This window comes from Poecilia mexicana, unplaced genomic scaffold (assembly GCF_051168715.1).
Source record: "Poecilia mexicana isolate PSO_F unplaced genomic scaffold, ASM5116871v1 scaffold_2, whole genome shotgun sequence".
In the NCBI taxonomy this organism is placed as follows: Eukaryota; Metazoa; Chordata; class Actinopteri; order Cyprinodontiformes; family Poeciliidae; genus Poecilia; species Poecilia mexicana.
Genome location: NW_028263371.1, coordinates 52,798,054 through 52,824,524, shown reverse-complemented (window position 1 = coordinate 52,824,524; position 26,471 = coordinate 52,798,054). Strand labels below are relative to the sequence as shown.

General features: G+C 42.8%; 1 protein-coding gene across 1 annotated transcript in view; it reads right to left on the bottom strand.

Moving 5' to 3' along the window:
• The window catches only part of LOC106907388 (heat shock 70 kDa protein 12A-like), a 32,464-nt gene extending 5,993 nt beyond the window's left edge, over positions 1 to 26,471 (bottom strand). The window contains exons 1-9 of the mRNA XM_088002870.1: positions 26,336 to 26,471; positions 24,214 to 24,558; positions 21,894 to 22,235; positions 16,687 to 16,785; positions 14,796 to 15,143; positions 13,994 to 14,261; positions 8,542 to 8,557; positions 6,375 to 6,596; positions 6,133 to 6,304 (exon numbers count right to left, since the gene is read on the bottom strand). Coding sequence (XP_087858996.1) covers positions 6,133 to 6,304; positions 6,375 to 6,596; positions 8,542 to 8,557; positions 13,994 to 14,261; positions 14,796 to 15,143; positions 16,687 to 16,785; positions 21,894 to 22,235; positions 24,214 to 24,558; positions 26,336 to 26,372 — 1,849 coding nt within the window. The 5' untranslated portion in view covers positions 26,373 to 26,471. The remainder of the gene's footprint in view (positions 1 to 6,132; positions 6,305 to 6,374; positions 6,597 to 8,541; positions 8,558 to 13,993; positions 14,262 to 14,795; positions 15,144 to 16,686; positions 16,786 to 21,893; positions 22,236 to 24,213; positions 24,559 to 26,335) is intronic.

Here is a 26,471-nt window from a genome sequence, read left to right as displayed (position 1 = left end):
GGACTTGTAAAAATCAACAGGAAGACCGTCCATGCCAGGGGATCTACCACTCTTTAGGCTCATCAAGGCAGTATGCAGTTCCTGCAGCGTGAGTTGAGCCTCCAGCTTTCGATCGGCTTCAGCATCCACCTGAGGAAGTCCTTCGTAGAAACCATCGCTCACATCCGGATTCTCCAAATGTTCACTCTTAAAAAGATCTTTGTAGAAACTGACAGCAAACTTCCTGATCTCAGAAGAACCTGAGATGGTAGAACCACAGTCAGTCTTTAGGGAGTGAACAATCTTCCTCTGCCCATTCTTTTTTTCTAGTCCAAAGAAAAAGTGAGACGGGGCATCCATCTCCGATACACTTAGGAAGCGTGATCTGACCAAGGCTCCTTTGGCTGCTGTGCCCAACAGGTTGGCCAGAACGGCCTTTTTATCTTTGAGGGAAGTTAAAAACCCTCGGTTTCCTGTAGACGCCGCCAAACCCTGCAGCTCTACTACTACAGCTCTACTACGCCCGCCCCGGCGGTGCCCCGGCCAGCCCCGACCCGCACCGGGATCATCGCGGCCAGCCCCGGCGGCGCACCGCCCAGCCCCGGCGGCGACCCGGCCAGCCCCGGCAGCGCCCCGGCCAGCCCCGGCCTTCCCCGGCATCATCGCGACCAGCCCCGGCCTGCCCCGGCATCATGGCGGCCAGCCCCGGCCCGCCCAGGCATCATCGTGCCCAGCCCCGTCATCATCGCGGCCAGCCCCGGCATCATCGCGGCCAGCCCCGGCCCGCCCCGGCATCATCGCGGCCAGACCCGGCGGCGCAACGGCATCATGGCGGCCCACCCCGGCGGTGCCCCGGCCTGCCCCGGCATCATCGCGCCCAGCCCTGGCATCATCGCGGCCAGCCCCGGCCCGCCCCGGCATCATCGCGGCCAGCCCCGGCGGCGCCACGGCCCGCCCCGTCATCATCCCGGCCTTCCCCGGCATCATCGCGGCCAGCCCCAGCCCACCCAGGCATCATCGTGCCCAGCCCCGGCATCATCGCGGCCAGCCCCGGCGGCACCCCGGCATCATCGCGGCCCACTCCGGCGGCGCCCCGGCCCACCCCGGCGGCGCACCGGCATCATGGCGGCCCGCCCCGGCGGTTCCCCGGCCTGCCCCGGCATCATCGCGGCCAGCCCCGGCATCATCGCGGCCAGCCCCGGCATCATCGCGGCCAGCCCCCGCGGTGCCCCGGCCCGCCCCGTCATCATCGCGGCCAGCCCCGGCATCATCGCGGCCAGCCCCGGCATCATCGCGGCCAGCCCCGGCATCATCGCGGCCAGCCCCGGCCGCCCCGGCATCATCGCGGCCAGCCCCGGCGGCGCCCCGGCCCGCCCCGTCATCATCGCGGCCAGCCCCGGCATCATCGCGGCCAGCCCCGGCGGCGCCCCGGCATCATCGCGGCCCACTCCGGCGGCGCCCCGGCCCACCCCGGCCCGCCCCGGCATCATCGCGGCCAGCCCCGGCGGCGCCCCGGCCCGCCCCGTCATCATCGCGGCCAGCCCCGGCATCATCGCGGCTAGCCCCGGCCCGCCCCGGCATCATCGCGGCCAGCCCCGGCGGCGCCCCGGCCCGCCCCGGCATCATCGCGGCCAGCCCCGGCGGCGCCCCGGCCCGCCCCGTCATCATCGCGGCCAGCCCCGGCATCATCGCGGCCAGCCCCGGCGGCGCCCCGGCCCGCCCCGTCATCATCGCGGCCAGCCCCGGCATCATCGCGGCCAGCCCCGGCCCGCCCCGGCATCATCGCGGCCAGCCCCGGCGGCGCCCCGGCCCGCCCCGGCATCATCGCGGCCAGCCCCGGCGGCGCCCCGGCCCGCCCCGTCATCATCGCGGCCAGCCCCGGCATCATCGCAGCCAGCCCCGGCATCATGGCGGCCCGCCCCGGCGGTTTCCCGGCCTGCCCCGGCATCATCGCGCCCAGCCCTGGCATCATCGTGGCCAGCCCCGGCGGCGCCCCGGCCCGCCCCGTCATCATCGCGGCCAGCCCCGGCATCATCGCGGCCCGCCCGGGCATCATCGCGGCCAGCCCCGGCCCGCCCCGGCATCATCGCGGCCAGCCCCGGCGGCGCCCCGGCCCGCCCCGTCATCATCGCGGCCAGCCCCGGCATCATCGCGGCCAGCCCCGGCATCATCGTGGCCAGCCCCGGCGGCGCCCCGGCATCATCGCGGCCCACTCCGGCGGCGCCCCGGCCCACGCCGGCGGCGCACCGGCATCATGGCGGCCCGCCCCGGCGGTTTCCCGGCCTGCCCCGGCATCATCGCGCCCAGCCCTGGCATCATCGTGGCCAGCCCCGGCCCGCCCAGGCATCATCGCGGCCGGCCCCGACGGCGCACCGGCCCGCCCCGTCATCATCGCGGCCAGCCCCGGCATCATCGCGGCCCGCCCGGGCATCATCGCCCGGGCGTCATCGCGCCCATCATCGCGCGATGACGCCCGGGCATCATCGCGCCCAGCCCCGGCCGCGCCCCGACCCGCCCCGGCCAGCCCCGACCCGCACCGGGATCATCGCGGCCAGCCCCGGCGGTGACCCGGCCAGCCCCGGCAGCGCCCCGGCCAGCCCCGGCCTTCCCCGGCATCATCGCGACCAGCCCCGGCCTGCCCCGGCATCATGGCGGCCAGCCCCGGCCCGCCCAGGCATCATCGTGCCCAGCCCCGTCATCATCGCGGCCAGCCCCGGCATCATCGCGGCCAGCCCCGGCCCGCCCTGGCATCATCGCGGCCAGACCCGGCGGCGCAACGGCATCATGGCGGCCCACCCCGGCGGTGCCCCGGCCTGCCCCGGCATCATCGCGCCCAGCCCTGGCATCATCGTGGCCAGCCCCGGCCCGTCCAGGCATCATCGCGCCCAGCCCCAGCATCATCGCGGCCAGCCCCGGCCCGCCCCGGCATCATCGCGGCCAGCCCCGGCGGCGCCACGGCCCGCCCCGTCATCATCCCGGCCTTCCCCGGCATCATCGCGGCCAGCCCCAGCCCACCCAGGCATCATTGTGCCCAGCCCCGGCATCATCGCGGCCAGCCCCGGCGGCACCCCGGCATCATCGCGGCCCACTCCGCCGGCGCCCCGGCCCACCCCGGCGGCGCACCGGCATCATGGCGGCCCGCCCCGGCGGTTCCCCGGCCTGCCCCGGCATCATCGCGGCCAGCCCCGGCATCATCGCGGCCAGCCCCGGCATCATCGCGGCCAGCCCCGGCCAGCCCCGGCCAGCCCCGGCCCGCCCCGGCATCATCGCGGCCAGCCCCGGCGGCGCCCCGGCCCGCCCCGTCATCATCGCGGCCAGCCCCGGCATCATCGCGGCCAGATCCGGCATCATCGCGGCCAGCCCCGGCCCGCCCCGGCATCATCGCGGCCAGCCCCGGCGGCGCCCCGGCCCGCCCCGTCATCATCGCGGCCAGCCCCGGCATCATCGCGGCCAGCCCCGGCGGCGCCCCGGCATCATCGCGGCCCACTCCGGCGGCGCCCCGGCCCACCCCGGCCCGCCCCGGCATCATCGCGGCCAGCCCCGGCGGCGCCCCGGCCCGCCCCGTCATCATCGCGGCCAGCCCCGGCATCATCGCGGCTAGCCCCGGCCCGCCCCGGCATCATCGCGGCCAGCCCCGGCGGCGCCCCGGCCCGCCCCGGCATCATCGCGGCCAGCCCCGGCGGCGCCCCGGCCCGCCCCGTCATCATCGCGGCCAGCCCCGGCATCATCGCGCCCAGCCCTGGCATCATCGTGGCCAGCCCCGGCCCGCCCAGGCATCATCGCGGCCGGCCCCGACGGCGCCCCGGCCCGCCCCGTCATCATCGCGGCCAGCCCCGGCATCATCGCGGCCAGCCCCGGCGGTGCCCCGGCCTGCCCCGGCATCATCGCGGCCAGCCCCGGCCCGCCCAGGCGGCGCCCCTGCCCACCCCGGCGGCGTACCGGCATCATGGCGGCCCGCCCCGGCGGCGCCCCGGCCTTCCCCGGCATCATCGCGCCCAGCCCTGGCATCATCGTGGCCAGCCCCGGCCCGCCCAGGCATCATCGCGCCCAGCCTTGGCATCATCGTGGCCAGCCCCGGCCCGCCCAGGCATCATCGCGCCCAGCCCTGGCATCATCGTGTCCAGCCCCGGCCCGCCCAGGCATCATCGCGCCCAGCCCTGGCATCATCGTGGCCAGCCCCGGCCCGCCCAGGCATCATCGCGGCCGGCCCCGGCGGCGCCCCGGCCCGCCCCGGCATCATCGCGGCCAGCCCCGGCATCATCGCGGCCAGCCCCGGCGGTGCCCCGGCCTGCCCCGGCATCATCGCGGCCAGCCCCGGCATCATCGCGGCCAGCCCCGGTGGTGCCCCGGCCTGCCCCGGCATCATCGCGGCCAGCCCCGGCCCGCCCAGGCGGCGCCCCTGCCCACCCCGGCGGCGCACCGGCATCATGGCGGCCCGCCCCGGCGGCGCCCCGGCCTTCCCCGGCATCATCGCGCCCAGCCCTGGCATCATCGTGGCCAGCCCCGGCCCGCCCAGGCATCATCGCGCCCAGCCCTGGCATCATCGTGGCCAGCCCCGGCCCGCCCAGGCATCATCGCCGCCAGCCCCGCCTCAAAAATCCACTCACACCGACACTCCCGTCTCCAGCTCTATTCCCTCAGAGAGAGAGAGAGAGAGAGAGAGAGAGAGAGAGAGAGACTTGGTAAAACTGACCTTCATGGGAGAGTTTAAGATCAGAAACTCTGGTTTCATAAAGACTCGGTCAACAAAAGGTCTGATATCCAAGATTTATAAGAAAATTTGATGGACTCAAGAAAAACAGAAGGAAACCAGGAAGTCTGCCTCTGATAGGTTAAAATAAAATCATCATTAAGATGCTGAGACATCGTCTCAAACATGAACTAATACTGGAAAACTCTCCATTGTGGCTGAATTAAAATTATTCAGCAATAAAGAGTGAAGCAAATTTCCCCCTCAGTGATTTAAAAGATTTATTCCCAGATTCTGGGCCGAGGTGAAAACAATCAGTTATTAGATGAAGGAGGAAATTAGAATTTGTTAGGTTGGTAAAAGATGTGGTGAAACATTTATGAACAAAAATGTAAAACAGTGATTCTGGAGGACCAAACAGGTCCTATGGATAAAGAACAACATTTTAAGAAAATATACACTAAATATCCATCCATCCATTTTCTGTTCATCCTTGTCCCTAGTGGGGTCAGGAGGTCATAGTGCCCATCTCCAGCTGGTGACCTGTCAGGGCACCAGAACCTCTGATGACCCCATGACCTCTTCCTTTCTCTTCCTTTGCTAAGAGGCTAGTTAGCTCTGGTTAGCTTATGTTATTCTTTAGTTTTTTTCTTCTTTTATTCCTAAGCTGCTCGTCACAACCATGATGTGTCAACACAATAACTAACAATTTACAAAACTTTGGTGACATTTTGTGAAATAAAAGCTTAATTTTGGTAAAATGTAAAGATTTCATGGACCTGATGAGCTACAATATGACCTCCTTCAGAATAACATCATATAAATTGAGGTAGTTTGGCTTTTTGTCAACTCCATCAGATTTTGTGTCTCTTTCGGTGAAATTGTTGTCAAATCTCACTTAAATCTGCAATTAATTCATTTTAATGTATTTTACATAAATTGCATTTCTTCACATGTGTCAAGTTTTTATTTTTATTCACTAGTTTGTCACCTTCAGTTCTGTATCAACTCCATCAGATGGACTTTTTGTTGTTTGTTTTAAATATTATTTTTGTTTCTTGAGAAGCATTTGTCTTAGTAAAAATATCACTAATAGAGTCATTAAAATAATTTTATATTTATTTTTGTCAGATGGTGATGACAAAGTTCTGGATCAGGTCCATTAAAAATTTAATTTTCAAAATAAATGTTGCAACTGGAAGCCTGCACCTTAGCATCTTTACATTTCCTAAACATTATTTGTCATATTTGAATACATGAGCTTGAGGAATAATAAAAAAATGGGGAAATTTAGACCCATTTTGTCCCTATTCTCAAGAATCAAATACTTTTACATGACTTGCTTCAATTCAATTAGTCCAAACAGATCATCTAGAGAATCCATTCATATATCACACATATCCTACAAACAGACTAAAACCTGTTAATGTTTGTCTGCCAGACGTTACAGATCCACTCAGTACCGTTCCAGCTGGTATCAGGTTCTGCTGCTCCTGCAGGTTGATCCTGTGAGTCTCTGCTGTGGTTCTGTGTGATGAAACCATCAGGTTGAAGCTTCAAACACCAGGTCAAAGCTGCTTCTGACTCCAGAACAAACATCAGTTTGTCTTTAGTGGCGTCTGTTACAAGACCAGCCTGGAGGAGAAACCAGAAGTCTGATTCTGATGAACATTTAGAGATGATGACTCTAAAAACATGATGTTACCTGAACTGCAGCTTCTTTCATGAACTGTTTACGAAAATCCGTCAAGCTTTTAGGAACAGTCAGCACCCAGGTGAAGTCAGACGCTGTGAACTCTCCTCCTTCTGGATGAGATCTGATGGTTTTCAGAGCATCGTCCTTCAGGAACCTCAGAACTTCTGTAAAAACCTTCAGGGTCGACATCCTCTTCCTGTTGGCTGCTCTGATTCTCTCCCACCAGTCGTCCTGTCAACAGGTTTCAGTCTGTTAGTTTGTGTTCATACCAGGATAGTTTATCAAATCTACTCATGATGAACTGCTGCAGTCTTAAAGTCAGTTCAAGCAGAAACTTATTCCTTTAATGAGCTGAACAATAGTTTGATTTAAAGATGAAATAACAGATTTTACTGGTTAAAAAACTAATCAGATGTAGATTCTGTGCTTATTTAATTTTAACTGTTGTAAATGGCTTTACAGTTCAATTTTAATTTAAATAATTTGTGACTGACTTTTATTTATCAAGCTTAAGTGGTGAAAGTTGGGAAAAGACAGATTCTCTTGGAGATTAAAAAACAACACAAAACTGTAAGAAAACCTCATTTATTTATTTTACAATTTTGTTATTGTTGTTTTTTAACAGCAGCTGCCAATAAAAGTGAAAGTTACAACCTGGACATGATTATATGAGTTATTTTACCAAGAAATCAGTCAGAAGCTGTGAAAATGGTCAGATCTGCTTCTCTGGCTGCAGTGACGCTCCTGACAGAGGAACAGATTTTCACACAATCGTCTGAATCAGTTAATAAACTTTATTATTCATGAGATAATTTGCATTGACCTTTATGATGGAATATGGGAGAGTAGAGAGCAGAACCTGAGGAGGAACCTTATGGAAACATGGAGGTGCAGCTGTGATTTATAAAGGGACAATTGCTCTGAAGTGTGCATTAAAATGGTTTTATAAATCAAGATTATTATTATTATTATTATTATTTGACATGGGACATTTTTGGATTTTGGGCATATGTTCACGTTTCATATGATTCCTATGGATTTTTTCTTATGACACCTTAGGTATAAGTTCTGCTTTTTCTGTTCAGAAACTGTTAAACTAATGGCGTCACCTGGCGCAGTGGCGCCCCCTAGGCAGGTTAAAGACCTCGATATGAACATGAGTTTGAGTCCTCGCTACCTTTGCTGCTTGTCTTTCCCCACTTCCTGTCAGATTAATGTTGAATAAAGATCAGCAGTGGGAAAAAAGACAAAACCTATTAGACTGAAATGAAAGAGATATTAATTAATATCTATATTTATAGAGACCCAGTGGTAAAACCTATTATGTCAAACTCTGTTTTATTTCAATCAATCAATCAATCAATCAATCAATCAATCATAGCTATAAAGCATCCTTCATGTGGAGCAGCTCGCTGGAAACACATAATAAAGGATATTTCTGAACTGGGTTTGAACCATCAGGTCTCAGTCTGCAGGTCCAAATATCAGAGTTGTGAAAAAACTAAAACTTCTCATCTCTGGGATTCTCTCTTTTTCTCCCATCTCTGTTAGAGGCTGGTGGATATTAAAAGTGATGAACTTTCATCTTTTTTCGCTTCCCTGGACTAGTGAGGGGAGTCATTGCTCCTATTCTTTGGTTAATTTCTTGATAAAATAATAATCAAAATGCATTTTGTTCTTGATTGACTCAGGGTTTCACCTGAAGTAAAACTTATTTATTTCCTTAACAACTTGGTGTCTAAAGTGGTGGGCAGAATTCTGACTGAGCAGAGATTGTGACATGTTTATCCTAATCAGTCTGGAAAATGTGTTTTCGAATCTCTGCATGGTCAGTAATCCATATCCGACGTTTTTGTGCTCCGGTGAAACAGTTTTAATTTTGTAATTTCTAAAAGTAAATAACTTTAGGCTGTTGGTGTGACCTCAGGGAAAGAGTCAGTGTTTTGGGTAATCACTGCAAAAGGTGCATTGTTTATCTACTTGGTTGACTTTTGGGAGGCTTATAGGAAGTTTCATTTGTTTAAACTTTTCTACTGTGTTGAATTTTGGGGATTCCCTTCAATAGGGAGTCCAGGTGTGTCTTTGCTCCTTCTACGCCGTGAAGTTAAGGAAGGAACCCGGCTTGGAAGACGTTCCAGCTGTATAATAAGAATCCGGATTCGATTTGCCCTGATACTTTCCCTGACAGTCCACTATCAAGTCTGCAAACAGAACCACATTTTGGGCCTGTATAGCTTGCATGCATGAACGGAGAGTCCTAACTGAATTCTGGAGATCCGGAAATTTGTGGAACGGTGTGGATGCTTGGCCAGCAAATCCACCTGCATTTTAAACAGGGGATTCTGTTCGGTTCTAAGGAATGCTGGGACAGATTTTCCAAACTTGTTACAGAAGGAAGCGAATTAGATCATAAACATAATAGTATAATCAAAAAAATTGTAAAGACTTTGGTAAAGAAAAAGAAAAGAGTTTAAAGAATTAACTCAGTGTAGATGTAGAATAAGGCAAACTGAACATTGATAAAAAGGTTTTTAAGATCTCAACATTATAGGAAGACAAATTATGAATAACATAAAATTATATGAATGTATTATTAACAACATAAATACATAAATATATGAATGTATTATTAACAACATAAATACATAAGCTAAACTTTGCAACAACTGAAAATTGAGTAATTAAGTTCATTCATAGAAACAGGAGTGAGAATTTAAATTAGAAATGCCAATAATATCAGCAAGATTATGTTTAAATATTAATGTTATGGTGTGTCGACAAAACAGTAAAAACTTGGATTTTGCTTGATTAAATTTTAGTGATTGATGAAACTGTGACAGAGATTCAGACAACAACTGAGACTAACTTCAGTGTTAAAATGTTGTGATCTTTTGGTGCTCTAAATGCTGTTAATATGAATTAATATGAACAAATTAAGCTGAAACATATTAGTCTATAAAACACTTCATTTATGTATTAATAAGAATACAAAACAGATATAATGTTTTAACAAGAAAGGACAAAAGGCTTGTGACAAAGTGGGCCGAGCATTTGGTGAAGGATTGATGATTGGTGACAGGAAATGAGGAGTTGATCAGCTGTGAGGTAGAAAGAGTGAAGAATAGACCTGGTCTGATGATGTAACTGATTGTGGGGGTGAGGAGAGGAGAGAGGATGGAGAGGATGGAGAGAGAGAAAACAGGGAAGCAGAAAATTATTCTAACTCTGAAGAAACATAAAACTAGTGAGACAAGAAGAAACTATGAAGTAACTGACAGACATGAGACTGAATTGATAAAACAAAACACACATAATTCTCACACTAGAATGACCAGAAGCACTAAGAAGGGCAGAAGTAGACTCTGACACTAAATAAATAACTTTACCTAGAGGAAGAAATAACCAGCATAAACATAACTAGAAAAACTACAAGGGACTGAAATGAGCAAAGAAACAAATAAAATCCCAACTCAGAGTCTGAACAGGAGCCTCAAACTATCTGAAGTCCAGTAATTTTTCCTTTATATAAAGATTAACTATATAAAGATTCATTTATAAAGATTAATTTATCAAATTCATCAAACCAGGAAGGTTGTGTAACTTTGATGTTACCTTGGGCAGATTTTGAGTTCTGAGCCTTTTATTTTGAGCAAGGAATTTGCATAAAGAAAAAGAAAAACACATGAACTCCCTCTTCATGAGCTGAATCTTTAAAAAGGATCACAGGGTTAGCAAACTAAAATACAGTCATGCTCAGAACAAATTAATTTTTGAGCAATCTCTCAAAATGCTATTGGATTATGTAATATGTGGCACTGAAAGGAGATGAATGATGATTTTATTAGCATTTAGTATGAAGTGCAATTTCAGGTTTAAACTCTTTGATGTAACAGATTTACCAAAATGCTTGTGGATTTATGTTGCGTAAAGTAAAGTGGACATTGTGATTGTCATCACGGGAAAAAATCTGATGAGAAATATTATTTAAGACATGCAGAAGTTTGCAAACTAAGATTCTGTAAAACGTTTGAGCTGCATTTAGTTGCATCTACCATCTCTTACTTTTGAATTAAATGAATTTAATGAGTTTTAGATTTTGAACTTAAATGTGAGTTAAAGAAAGATAAACTTAGAGTGATAAGTTGTGTTGACTCTTTAGTCTAAAATCCAAGAGTTGAATAAACCAGTTTTTGAGTGAATTTAAAAACTGAACAAAGAAAAAGACTAAAGTGGGAACTATTTCCCAGAATGCTTTTTGTTTCCTGTGTTGCTCTGAGTGAGATGGACGTGTTACATTGATCTGACTTTATGTTGGAAAGGAAAATGTTTATTTTAAAGCCTGAAGACAATGTCCTGGTTCTCACTGAATGTTTGAGTAGAAATCATTGTGAAGTTTAATAAAAAAAATTACCAGGTCAGAAATGAAGTTCATTCATTTTGAAACTGGAGTTTAAATTATTCTGAAGTAAATAAGTAGTTATTTTGACTTGATAATGTGAGTGAAGTAATAGAGAAAAGTTTTTGTTGCATGTTGTGAAGTCATTGTTTAGTTGAATTGAAGCTAAAACTCACAATCAGGATAAATTAACTTAAAAAACAATGTTTGGACATCTTGTCTTTTGTTGAATCAACTTCATAAACTTTTAATTTCTAAGTTAAAACCAATAAATGTTTCTTGTTGACTTGAATCACATTTTCAAAGCAGCAGATGAGCTTTCATTTTCCAAGTTAAACCACTTCCAAATGTTTTGCAGTGTAACATAGATGATGTTTATAATTGAAAAGAAAACAGCTATTTTTCTACAAAACTTATGTAGATTTGACTTATGAATGCCAAAATAGTTCTAAAACAAAAGTCTTTTATAACAAGTATTTCATTCACTGCAAAGTTTTTGCTGTTTTTGTTCAGCCTTTTCCATTTGTGTAGAAAAAGGTCAAATGTCTTCAACCTCAAGTCATTTCAAAGTTTACATGGATTTTATTAAACTTGATAACTGTGAGGTTAAAGGATCTGTAAGGTGATTGTTGAAGCTTTTATGAAATGATAAGATTGTTCCAACAATTTATGGTTATGAAATTATTCAGTAGAGATGTTGTAGTGATAACTGTTCAGGGTTTGTGAAGAGAAAGTTATGGGAAAAAAGAAACTGGATTAATTACTGGGAAGAATCAAATCTGATAACGAAGGTTTTGGGGAGGTTTTTTTCTCCCTTAGTGAAACTCCTTTAAACCGGGTTTGGTTCAGGGTCAGAGAGTTTTATTTTGTATGAAGCCTGAGAGAAAGACGCCTTAGGAAGCAGGAAGCTGTAGATAAAAGAAGAATTGTACTTTTTAAACCTCACCTCTCTCTATAACTTGATCTTTGAGAATAAATGGTTTTCCTATTACTATGATTTTCATAATAATCTAAAATGACAAAGACTATTTCAGAAAAGGTACTTAATTTAGTGCATATTAAATTTTAATAGAATAAGAATCTGAAGTATTGTTGCTCATGTAATTTTCAACACTTCAGAAAGAAAAATCAGGGGGAAGAACAAAAGCAGTTTGTTTGTTTGGTTTGCAACTAAAGTTGTTTCAGAGGAAAGATGGACAGTAAATTGTTCACTCAGTTTTTCAGTCAAGCATGAAGGTTTTCTCTGTCATGTCAGCCTTTCAGAAACAACACAGGGAAGTTTTCCTTCAAAGGGATTCATTCTTCTAGTGAATGTTCGTCTCAATGGTAGTGAAAAAATTAATGCCTTGTTTCCCTATTTAGTGCTGCCATGTCAGGAGGAAAACAAGTGAGGCTCAGATTCCTGTTAAAGGGTTTGAAGTTAAATCATTTTAATAACAATAGTGATAGGAACATTGTTTAGTGAATAAAAAACACAAACAAATGGGGGGTTTGAATTGAATAAGGAAAAAATACTGCTTGTGTTCACTGTTTTTTTTAATACTGTTCTTTTAAAATAAGGATTTTATTTCTCTTTCCTGGTTGTTTTTCATTGGAACTGCACACTGAACATGGAAGTGTTTCTTTTCAATCTTAGGTAAAATATTTATAGGCTATGTCTTAATTTGAATGAACTGACATCATTTTTTCTAGCAGGGTTTATAGTCAAGCTCCTGCTCTTGACCTGATGCTGACCTTTGATGCTCCCACCAAGATTGGTGAGGTTTGTGTGTTCAACAGATGTGTTGTCATGCAGAGATGGAAGTTCACCTTCACGGTCACACCAGTTTCAAACTGGACAGTTATTGCAGGTTGGATAGGAGTGAATGATTTGGAATATCATGTCTAAAGATGACAGGAATGCTTCATTGGGTTTTCCCTGATCATCTCCTGGAAGATGATGAAGCTTCTTCAGTCTCTGTTCTGTTTGCATCAAAGTGTTGAAGCATCAGGTGGTTGAATCTGCTGTGAACTACCTGACGGAGTTAATAAAACATAGTTGGAACTACTTACTATAAAATCATTAAGTTTATTCTGACATTAGTCGTTTTCTTAACTTTCAGTGTCATATTAGTTCCAATAGGAGTCCTTAGGAGTTCAGTGTTTTCCTGTAGACCAATCAGTGTGTGTCCATTTGTTCCTTTAAGAAAATAACTTTATTAGTGCCTTAAACATGTTTTTTCCTCACTTTCAGATTCCATCTGGTGCAGCTTTGTTGAATTTTGAAACAGTAAATTAAAATGTTTAATTATTGTACCTGAGTCTCCTTAAGTTTGCTTGAACATGTTTTTATTGGAACCTGAAGAAACTCCTGAACAATTTGCTTGTGATGATTTCTTAATCCTCAACTTCTTACCATCATGTTGTATTTATTTTATATATGTTGCATTAATCACTTTTACTGTTAATTCTGTTTGAAGAATGGCCTTTTCTACAGGAACTTATTTTACTGAAGTTTTTTTTTTATTTTGTTTTGGAATTTTTATATGTTACAGTTTTTATATTAATATGTTATATATCTCCAGAAAACACAAAGTTTGTTTAAGGTGATCCATCATAGGACCAAAGGGAGGAACTGTTATGTCAAACTTTGTTTTATTTCAATCAATCAATCAATCAATCAATCAATCAATCAATCAATCAATCAATCAATCAATCAATCAATCAATCAATCAATCAATCAATCATAGCTATAAAGCATCCTTCATGTGGAGCAGCTCGCTGGAAACACATAATAAAGGATATTTCTGAACTGGGTTTGAACCATCAGGTCTCAGTCTGCAGGTCCAAATATCAGAGTTGTGAAAAAACTAAAACTTCACATCTCTGGGATTCTCTCTTTTTCTCCCATCTCTGTTAGAGGCTGGTGGATATTAAAAGTGATGAACTTTCATCTTTTTTCACTTCCCTGGACTAGTGAGGGGAGTCATTGCTCCTATTCTTTGGTTAATTTCTTGATAAAATAATAATCAAAATGCATTTTGTTCTTGATTGACTCAGGGTTTCACCTTTGGTGAGACTTATTTATTTCCTTAACACTATCTACATGTCAGGTTTAAAATGTTAGATAATTCAAATAGTGACAGTTTCAAAATGAGAAGGCTGGTGTGTTCATAGAAAACATGATAGGATCCAAGAAAGAAGAAGATTTTTCTGTAGTTCTTTACTTTTACTTACCATGTTAAGGATCCACCACTTGATGTTTTCAAAGAAATAATGTTTCTCAGCTTCTCCTCCTCTCATATTATTAAATGCTGTTTTAGCTTCATAACCAAACTTCATAAATTCTTCATGTTCATCTAACAGGATGCAGGTTGGAGTCTTTGGGGTGTCTAGTCCAAGTCCATTCCTCCATCTCTTTATCTGGGTCTCTCCTCCTTCCTGTCTGGGTTTAACATTGAAGGCGTAGCCACTGAATCCTGAACCAAAGTCTATGGATATGATGAGAGAGTCAGGACCAGCTGGATGGAGGAGAGGAGAAAGTTAGAATATGATTAAAGGACAGTTTGACTCTGTTTTTACAATAAGTTGATACTTTAATAAAAGCATAAACATAATTATATTTATTAGTTTAATTCTGCAACTGAAAAACTAAACTGAAACATTAAAGCTCAGTAATTTTATATTTCACTTGTTCAGGCGAACTATTCATGGTGAACCCGTTTCTAATCCAGTGGTTATAGAAACCAAAACCTCAGTGTCATCTGAATGGATAAGAGGATATGAACAATAGATAAATGAAAGGTTGAATACTGGTACTGCTAAAAATCTAATAGTTCTACATAAAACCAATGAAAAACATTTTATTTCATAGCATCTATAATAATTAGTATTACAATGTTGTTTATCACATAATTTATATTGTTTTATTATTATACATTATATTTTTATAACATATTTCCTCATTTTAACCATCATATTAATAACTCAGCATAAAGACCAACTCTTATTAAATATATTATTGATGAAATATGATCTATATTTACAGCACTGACCTTTGACATCAAGAAGCACCTGCTTCATGGTCAGGATGTTTTCTGACCTCCAATCGTAAACGGTGCAGCTGTAGGTTCCTGTGTCTCTGTCTGTTGGTTTATTCAGGATCAAACTGAAATCTCCAAATTTACCTTTTTTCACAATCTTTGTTCTGTTTTCATACTGATCATGTTGTTCAGACCAGTTCCCGAAATCCACAGAACACATGAAACCATCTCTGTAACACCCGTGGACCATCCTCCCAGTGTTGTGTCTCCACCATACTGAGACATTTTCAGGCAGACGGACTGCAGTTTTAAATGGCAGCAGAACAGACGCCTCTCCTGAATCCACCTCCACCCTGTAGACTGAGAAACAAACAGATGAGCTGCACTGACAGCAGCAGAACTGATGATGTTCACAGTGATGGAGCCTCAGTGATAATCCAGGAGAAAAACACCTCAGTCACAAAGTGGAGCTCAGGATTTAGTGACCAGATGCTGACAGAGGATCCATGTGATCTAAACTTCCTCTCAAAGACTCAGAAGAAAAGATTCACTATCATCCACATGGTTATGAATATATTTGTACCTTTTAACCACCTGATAACTGCATCACTGTTGTTTCCTACTAACTGGAGAGAAAAACAGTTACTGATGAGTTCAAAGCAGAGAAAAGTTTCAGTGACTTCATATCATCATCCTGTAATGTGGGTTTGATTTATGTCTAGTGGATGAGAAACAGCAGGAATATTCAGCAGGACAGACAGAAACTCATCAGAACTCTGGATCTGGGAATTTCAGTTTGTCCTTTTATGGAATCGACCCTACAAGGCTAAGGTTGATGTTAGAAAAGTCTTACATTCTAGTTTTCAATTATTAGTAATTATTTCATCATCATTGCATTTGAAGGTTTTGTGCTGCAGTGCATCAACCTTACAGACGTAAATCATTCAGTGAATCATAGAAACGTTTGCTGGTCTGAAGCTGCAGGTCAACTAATCAGACATTTGTCTTTCTTTTACCAGAAACAGCAGCAGCTTAAAGCATTTTATGATGTGCAATGGTAGAGAAAATAAAATAAAAAACAATGAAAATATTTATGTGTAACTTTAATGTTTTAATGTTTTATCTACCATGTTGTTTGACATTATGTAATTTCAGACTCAATCAGAATCGAGTGTTAAATCTCAGTCAGGGATCATCTATATATGTATATTTATTCTGTTTATTCTGTTTATTCGGTTTCTTTGTTCTTTATTTTTGAAATGATTTTTTTTAAGTATCAGATTGGGACTCTGTATCGGCCAAAACTCAAAATAAAGACTCTGATTTGGGGGCAAAAAATCTGATCTGGACGTCCGTAATAAATGTTTGCAATTTAGAATTTCTGTTATTTTTGGTCTTCAACAGTAGGATTAAGATCAGCAGGATTATAGTTATAATAGTTATAGTGAAACAAAATGCCAAAAATCAAAGCAATGTGGAAACTTTTACAAGTTTTCCCAATGGGTTTTTCCATTTTGGCTCAGAAAAACCAGGTGAACCTGGAGACTGTTGATGGGAGGAGGAACGCCATGATTTATTTATCTTCATAACAAGACGGATAATTCAACCATTTTGTGTAGTTCTGCAGTACTTCCTATTATAAACTTGTAGATTATTTCTATTCTCATTCACCCACAAACGTATATTGAGTTCATGTGGGTTCAGCTCCTGACCATAGAAACCAGGAAAACTCAGCATTTTATCCATAACCGTAAACAATGAAACCACGACTATGAAGCTTCCTTCATCTTTCTGTGTCAATACAGGCTTCATTGTCTGAAATGTTCACAATCTGTCTCAGGAAAACTCAGAAAACCTCAGCATGTTGGACATTAGTACTGATGCTGATGTAAGAGGAACTCACCTGACATGAAATAATGTCGGAAATGAAATAAAAGGCCTCCAGAAACAGGAAGTAGAATCAGCAGAGCCAGGAAAATTTTGGCCCAAGTTGGAAAAATCTCTATGGAAAAACAAAGACCAGTTAGAGATTAGACATTTTTCTATTCTGAGATCATTTGTTTCTTTTTGTGGTGGATGGTTTTCCATCCTCCCCACTCTGAGCACCAGATGCAGTCAGAAGCTCACTGCTGATTGGTGGCAGATACCTTCATAGTTGGACAGGCACTGCAAGGTGTGTGTGAAGCATCAATCAAGGTGTGTGTGAAGCATCAATCAAGGTGTGTGTGAAGCATCAATCAAGGTGTGTGTGAAGCATCAATCAAGGTGTGTGTGAAGCATCAATCAAGGTGTGTGTGAAGCATCAAGGTGTGTGTGAAGCATCAAGGTGTGTGTGAAGCATCAAGGTGTGTGTGAAGCATCAATCAAGGTGTGTGTGAAGCATCAAGGTGTGTGTGAAGCATCAATCAAGGTGTGTGTGAAGCATCAATCAAGGTGTGTGTGAAGCATCAATCAAGGTCTGTGTGAAGCATCAAGGTGTGTGTGAAGCATCAAGGTGTGTGTGAAGCATCAATCAAGGTGTGTGTGAAGCATCAATCAAGGTGTGTGTGAAGGATCAATCAAGGTGTGTGTGAAGCATCAATCAAGGTGTGTGTGAAGCATCAATCAAGGTGTGTGTGTCTTTGTTTCCCCTGCTACATGTTGGCTTGTGTTCTTGATCTGCTCATCTGAGATCATAAGTGGTATTTTTGCAATCGATGGCTGGGATTATGGTTGGTTTTAGGTGCTGCACCTGCTGTGTTTCTGCAGCGTTGCTCTGCGGCTGCAGCTGCAGGTTGTTGCAGCTTCCAACTAGTCCTGACCTGCTGATCTGCTCCCTCCTGTTCAGGCTGTGTTTCCACTCCTGGCTAAGCACCTATTAGATTTTAATTTATTTTACCTGGCTGCTCTCGACTAAACCTGTTAACCTGTTGCTGTTGGACAGGCTGTGTGGCATGACTCCTCTGGCTTGTTGAGGCATTTGAAACTGAATGACAACAATTTGTTCCACTGCTTGAAGTGTTTTTCTTTCACATTTTGTATTTGTTGTGCATTATTGAAATTACTAATGTGTTTGCTTTCTTTTTTTTCTTCTTTATTTTCTTTTTTAATAAATGAATTTGTCCTCACCTCATAACTTTTTGTTCAGGGACCGAGTATTAGGCCTGAAGCCATGTTTTTAAAAAGAGAAATATTTTAAGAAAATTGTTAATAAAATCTTGTGCATTCAGTTTGTGTTCCGGTTCATCTTGTGCATAAAGAATCTCCCCCTGCTGGTCACATGTTGTTTCTCTTTTCTACTTTCCTTTTAGTCATTTAGTTGAAGTAAAAAGCCTCATGTCAGAAAGTTTTGTCCAAATAGTTACATTTTAGGAACTTAATTCAGTTAAAGTGTTGATCCAAAAGACAAATAATTTTTCAGTAAAATTTATGTAGTAAATTCAATCCACTCATGACTAGAAAAGGTAAAATAAGGTTGGATAATTCACTGTCCACCTTGCAGGGCATTTTGGCTGTGAAAACCCAAATAAACCTGGGAGAGGAAGAGAGTCATGATTTCTTCATCTTCATAACACAAAATGTTATGAAGATAAGTTATATTTTATAATGCAACTCCAACTTTGTTTTTTTAATGGGTTCTAAAAACCTTCTGTTTAATTGTATGACAGCTGAGTTTTTAGCTTAAAGGGATGGCAAGAGACGTAATCTTGATTCTAATAGATGTGATTGACAATAAAATACTTTGACTATAAATGTAGATAAATTGAAATCCTAAAATGTACAAAACTTGTAGCATCAATAAATCAGCAAAGTACATAATTCCAAACAAAAACATACATAGAGATATTCATGTCTGGAAAGAAACTGAGATATTTCATTATTTCCTTCTTTAAAAAGTTACATCTAAAAATTAAAAAATGTTTTTCATCGCAGTTTTTTCAGACCAGAAAATTTTATCTTCTGCCAGATGGAAAAAAGCTGAATTACTGAATAAATAAGAATCTTTATAGACCTGATGACTTTCTTATGTACGTATTTATCATAAAGTAAGAATTGTTTAGAGCTAATCTTAATTGTCTGATCAGCTTTTCAGGACAAAACACTCCGTAAGTAATTTATAATCTATGATCAATGTGTGTTTACTGGCAGTGAAGCTTCCAGTTGTTTCAAGGTAAAAACTTACCATCTTGACTTGAAGTAATAATCTGCATAGAGTTCAAGGAGAATCTATTATCCAAAGCTGTTCTCATGTATTCAAAATCAGTAACCTGTTTTACTTGAAGCTTCACGAAATAGAAAATATTGGACTAATTTCTTATTTCTTTCCATCCAAGTAAATACATGATAGTCTCAGGTCGGGTTTGACATCAAGACATTTCAGTCTTGAGTTGAGTCCTAAACTTTTAACTAATTTAAAATACAAATCAAGTTGCTTAACCTGTTACATGTCTGTCGGTCAGTTTGTGTTTTCCATCTCATTTTTTCTTCTTCTCAGGTTCAGGATTCAGACTGGAGTCAATCTGGGATTTTGAGTTCTGATTGGATGCAGAACTTGAAAGGAACCAACAGGTTAACTGGTACCATGTTATGTTTCAGTGAATCTTTTCATTAAATAAAAACTGCAGGACTGTGGCCCTTCAGGACTGGAGTTTGACAGCCCTGAGTTAAACTGTTTTCCTGTAACAGTAAATTGTTCCTCCACCATTAGCAGATTGAGCAGCGCATTCATGAGCTTGACTGACAGCGCTAAGACCTTCCTCCTGGCTCTGATTGGTTGTTTCTGATTTCTGCAGATGACAGCAGCACAGGGAGGAGGTAGAGGAGGTGATCTTTTCAGATTATCTGTCTTAAACTGTCATGACATGATGACAGTTTTAACAAATATGTAGAAAAACATTTTTTAAATAAAAGTCACTGCAGCTTTAAGTATGTTATGAAAATTAGATATTGTTACCTCTCTAGGTTTTTGACCAATTGGTTTTCCTAACAAAAATGTATATTTTTCTTTTCAATTTTGTTAGATTTGGGAATAATGAGGAGTTAAGCTGCAAATTAATAAATCTTTAACTGATTAAAGAAATATGTAAATGATCACTCAAAAATAATGAGGATCATCTGAACAACAATGTATTTCATTGTAGCTGGCAATTTATATCTTACAAATTTGCATGTGGAAAATAAATACATTTTTAACAGTTACTAAAGTATGACATGTTTATGATGCATCACACCTGAAGATACAGCATGCATGTTGTAATAACTGTTCTGGTGAAATGCCAGGCAGCCACTCTTCTCTGCTGACCTTTCTTCTGAGGTTTTTTACCTATGGGTGAAAGGCTACATCACATCACCATGGTGACCGTCATAAACAATAAAGATGGATCAGCTAAATTGAAGGCTCTTTGAGTGAAAACCAGTTAAAAGTTTCATAGTAGAGACTATTCCTTTCAAGTGGGGAATCACACAGTAAAGCAAACCTGACAAAACTTGATAACAGGTTGAGAATATATTGGTAAAAAGTGAGGATGCACAGTTATGCATTAGGTGAGTTTTCATTGTAACAAACCTTCTGCTTGTTGTAAGATATCAGGGTTCAAACTGAAGTCCAGCCAGGAGATTTTAGTGTGAAAGTCAATTTCACAGTTTTATAATTTGTGACTCCAGTCTGACTCGATCCTAAGACTCATGACTTTAGTCCAGACTTCTCCAAACCACTCAATAATAGAGTGAAAACTGACTCAACACATTCAGCAAACATCTCTAATGTCACTTCAGGATGAATACAACCAGTTTCACCCTGTGTGATCATGCTGGTGTCCAGCAAAGCCCTTTAGCTCACAATCTCAGGAAGACATAAAAAAACTGGGTAACACTTTATTTGAAGGGAGGTGAATAAAACTGACATGACACTTTCATGAACATGACATAACACCTGTCATGAACATGAATAAGCCTTCATGAATATTTATGACTGTTGTCATAAAGCGTCATTCGGTAAATTATGACACTTTTAATACAAAGTTGACATTATTCAAAATGCCGTTGTTATGACAACTTGACATTAACCAAGAAATCATTACTGATATAAATTTGTTATAAAATAATTACTGATTTTACTTTAAAAATTAGGTAACTTTATGTTATTAAAGGTAAAGTTTGAACAGTAATGATTTATTGGTTAATGTCAAGTTGTCATAACAAAGACATTTTGAATAATGTCAACTTTGTATTAAAAGTGTCATAATTTACAGAACGACGCTTTATGACGACAGTCATAAATATTCATGAAGGCTTATTCATGTTCATGACAGGTGTTATGTCATGTTTATGACAGTGTCATGACAGTCTTATTCACCTCCCTTCAAATAAAGTGTTACCAAAAACAGAAGCATAAACCATCAAGAGTGGAGAATCATAAGAAAATCATGACGAGTTGTTCATAACATCCATATCAAAACTCATTTCTGGACATCCAGACTTGTGTTGTAAACATTTAGATTGCTGATCTTTTAACATCGGTACATATTGCTGTCTGTCATTCTTAGTCACTTTCAGTTTATCACTAAAGTAAAACATTTAATAGAGAGAATATCTCAGACTCATTCCACAGATTCATCCTGTCAGTAACTTGATACAATCTGCTGGGTTTCCTTAGATAGAAAATGTTTAAACTAATCTGAATAATAAGCTGAACTTAATGAACTGTTTAATATCCAGAATTAATTGGAATGTATGTTTGACTGAATTAAAATTATTTGTTTTTGTAGAAAACACAATATATATATAAATAAATAAACTGAATTAGATCCTGTCAAGATGCCACTTTAGAATCCACTGAACTTCTCAGAGCGTCTTGTTGCTAATGTTGGTTATAACCTGAATGTTTACATGCTGGATTTTATATCTGCAACCAAGGACGTGATTGAAACATCTGAATTCAATTATTGATTATGACCCACATTGTGGATTACACAATAATTTTGGATATATACTGTGTGTGTGTGTGTGTGTGTGTGTGTGTGTGTGTGTGTGTGTGTGTGTGTGTGTGTGTGTGTGTGTGTGTGTGGGGTGTGTGCGTGTGTGTGTGTGTGTGTGTGTGTGTGTGTGTGTATATACACCAAATTAGCTGACCTTTGACATTCAGCTTAATGCCCGTCAGCATTTTTTCTTCCGTCTCCTGACGAATGCTGCAGATGTAGACACCGCTGTCTAGAAGTTGAGGTTCTCTTAGAGTGAGGCTGAAATCACCAACATCTACAGCATCAGACCTCATTGATGTTCGTCCACTGAAGAGAACATTTTGAGCTTGTAGGTCGTCTCCTTCTCCCCGTTGATGGACAGTGTTGGGATTGAGGTCAAAGCGACTCCATTTCACGATGAGAATCCCTTCTGATGATTTACTCTTGCAGGGCAGAACGACAGATGAATCCCCCTGATAAACATCTAGAGTCACATCTAAAGAATCCTGAGAGGCTGGAAGGACAAATAGAGAGAATAAATGTTTTAAATCAACATGTCAAAATTAATAAATTTAAACATTAGAAACTTTTTTCTTTTAATCAGTTAATCATATAACCCAACCGGCTCCCAGTTCTCTATATTACTACTTTTTGCAGTGTTATAAAGCAATAGGGGAAAAACTCCAGACAGTTAATGAAGTCCAGAAAAAGGATCATTTTCACAAATTCATCACATCAATTCTTATGTGAATAACACTAGATAAGATAACAATATGTAGCCCTTTGGAAATGATGGTCAACGCTAACAGAACATTTCCCTTCCAGCCCAGCTTACTGCTGTTTCTTTTTGATTAAACTCTTAATTTGTTCCCTTCCAGTTAGTACATTTGGTACAACTGGAGTGTGGAGATTACCGTATTTTCCGCACCTTCAATGAATGGCCTATTTTAAAACTTTTTTTCATATATAAAGCACATAGACTAGACTCTTTAGAATTTGATCCGTACTCTTATTACACATCTACATTTATAAATAACTCGCCCCCAAGTACTTTAAATAGTAATCTGCCTGAGTCATTGTTTCACTCACGGTGTTGGTGTTGTGATATTGTGCCCAACTGCTTTCTGGGTAACACAGACCAACCGACACGCTGCCCCGCAGTCTCTGTCTCTCACTATATATCAAATCAATAACAAACTCTACAAATGAAAAGGCTCAAAGGACAATCTCAATATGTACATCTTTGCATGTTCTTATCTAATCACCCCTGGCTGTGTTGCTTGGCTGTTGTACTGTGTTGTATACTTCATTATGTTGTTTTGATGTATACTAATTTCATTTAATAAAGTTCTTTGGAAAAAAAGTCTCTGTCTCTCTTCCCCCGCCCCTCGGCCCCCCTGGCTTTAAATGTATTATCAAACTTTATTAACAAACCAGCGTTCTGACAAATATCCCAGCATGCACCACGCACTTCTTCTTCTACGGGGAAAATGAAGTCGGCGGCTGCTTACCGTAGTTGCTAGACCTGTTGTGGCTCAATATTGGTCCATATATAAGGCGCACCGGATTATAAGGCGCACCGTCGGCTTTTGAGGAAATTGAAGGTTTTTAGGTGCGGAAAATACGGCACACTTTGTCAACCTGAACATGTTATTTCAACATGCTGGTCACTGGAGACTGAACAGCACAGAGAGGCTCTGCTGCCCTAAGCTGGATGTTGAACAGCTCCATAACCTAATTTATATAATATTTTACACTAAGCCTAGCTAAACTACCAGGTATCTTAGGTAGGACTGGGCTCCCTGCCTACAGTGTTGCTTTAGGCTTTTTCCCAATGTGGTAAAAACCAATATTCTTCTCTTTTATTCCACCCTGTTCAGGTTCTGCTCAAAATGAGTCTGAAGTCAGCAACTTAATATCATTAGCTGGATCTCGTTAGATAAACCTGCTTTCTTTGTTTTCTATCACAACTAGAATCTAATTGGACTGTAAATAAATGTCATTGGGAGGAGCTGGAGTTTATATCAGTTATCTTTACTGCTGATGTCTCCATAAGTTCCCACCAGTAGAATCTGATACATTTCAGCAAAAATAAGTTGAATCCACAAATAAGGAAGTGATGAGATATTTAACTAATAGATGATGAAGACTCTGACAGCTGAATTAGTTTATCTGTCAACTACAGGATGATTATCAGGACAGAATATCTGTCATTGAATAATTATTGAAAAGTGACAAAAATCTATAGAAAAATAAAATGTTTTAGGAGACATAGTTCAATCAGCTTGATGACTCGACTTTATAACTGTTCAGTAAAACATATTTTTTACTCGGATATGTTTTTTATTTAATGAAAATTATTTGCCAAAACCCTGACCATAAATCAGCTCAATGGTTGCTGAGTGACCATATTTAACCAAGATTATTTATTAGACATTACAAACCAGGAAACAACTGGTTTTAATAACTGGGAGGAGTGAAAGGTAGCTGACCTTTGACATGCAGCTGAACGCCAGACAGAGCTGTTTCCTCCTGATTCTCAGTCATGCTGCAGATGTAGATGCCGCTGTCTAAAAGTTGAGGTTTTCTCAGAGTGAGGCTGAAGTCACCAGAGTCCAGAGCCTCAGGTATCATTGAAGTTCTTCCTCTGAAAACCTGATTTTGTCCATGTAGGTCGTCTGCTACGTCCCGTTGATGGACAGTGTTGGGATTGAGATCAAAGCGACTCCATTTCACTGTAACAATCTCTTCTAATGTTTTGCTGATCTGACAGGGCAGAACGACAGACGGTTCCCCCTCCTGAACCTCCACTGTCACAGCCAAAGAATCCTGAGAGGCTGGAAGACAAATAAAGGACAAGTTTTAAATCAGTTTATTAAAATAAATACATTTAAACCAAAGACATGCAGTCTATAAATATTTAATTTACTGTTGATCAAACTGTGTCCCAGTTCTCTGTATTTCTAAGTGCTTTTTCAGTGTTATGAAGACTGACTGAAAAACAGAAAAGGATCATTTTCACAATTTCAGCAAGTTAATTATTTACAATAATCCTGCATTTCTTCATATTTGAATAATACTATATATAACTGAGGATGCAAGAGGCAGAGAGGACAGAATCACCTGCTAACAACATGTAGATCTTTGAAATTAAACTTTTAGTCAACTATAATTTGTCTCCACTTCACATGAAGTAGAGCCGTTATTAACAGCTTCAGGTCTGAATGTCTGCACTTGTTCAGGCTAACATGCATACAACTCTTTATGGGCATTTATAAGTCAGTAAGAGGGTTTTAAACTATATTCTGTAACCAATAGAATCACAGAATATATTTTAAATTGGTTCAAACCTATGAGCTCTTGTTAAGAGTTGAGCTGTAACAATCTGAACAAACTGGAGGAATGAAAGAGAGACCAGAGCCCAAGACAGGCTACGATCACACAGCAGGCAAATACGACTTAAATCCTCTTTTTTTACTGACATGTTGCCTGTATGTGGCTTTTTCCTGGCAGTTTTAATGGCTCATTTCCTATAATTTCACCCCCATAAAAATCTGATCTGAGTCACTCAATCCAACACTGTATCTGAATGAGTGACACTAATTCAGATACATATCTGATTGTTTTCAAAGTATCTGCAGTCAAAACGGTCATGTTGCATTTTATGTGACTTTTATGTCATTGATGTGAGACATGCATCATTATTCTGGAGCAGAAAAAGCCAGAATATAAACAACAGATGAAAATTATGATTATTATTATGTAATTATGTAAGAAGGTTGTGTCACTGAAGAGAATCACATCACAATCAAACCACACAGAAGTCTCACTGCAGTTGGGTTTGCTTAACCACCAAAAGAAATATGATGCTTCCTTATAACAGACCCAATGGAAATAAAAGTGACCCCAGAATGAAACCCTGTGGAGCCCTGCATGTAGGTGGTGCTGAAGTGGAGTAAACATGGACAACATTAACACAAAGTGTCTGTCAGAGCAGAACCACTCTAACATTGCTCCTGTAATCCTAATCCAGTGTTGTAACCATGACAAAAGGAAACTGTGACCCCAAGAGAAACCTGAGCTACACAGAGCTGCTGATAACTGCAGACCAGGATTAATAATATTATCTACTAATGAGGAGAAAGAAAAACAGCAAAAAAGATTCATTTGTGCATCTCTGAGGCAGAATGATCCACTAAACAGTTTCCTGTTTCCACTATGAACAGTTGCTTTCAGCTCACAGGGAGGCAGTTTGTAATCTACTGTCAATCAGCCGTGCCAGAACTTGTTACAGTAGAGATTTAAATTTTACTTTGACACTATTTGTTATTAAGCTTCTGCAAGGACATGATGCTACAGTGATGCTGTATGTCTCTGGATGATGTATTTACCATAAAGAGACTCTATTTGCCATATTTTCTGCTGATTCTGAAAATGACTTCACAATAAACTTGAAAGAATCACATTTTTTTATGAGAAAGATCAAGGACCTACATTTTAAAACATTGCTGTGGGCTTAGTTGTACCTGGTAATTATTTTACTGTGTGTGAAGAAGGAAAAAAATAAAGATCAGCTGAATAAACTTAAGCTTGAAGAGAGGAAAAATATCTCACCGTATAGCAGGAACAAAAACACAGCAAAAAGCTCCATCTTCCTCGATATAAAACACCAAGTCTTCTAAATAATTTCTTTATAACTCTCTGAAATAGTTTCTCTGGACAAACTGAAAGCAAACTGAAAGTTCACTCT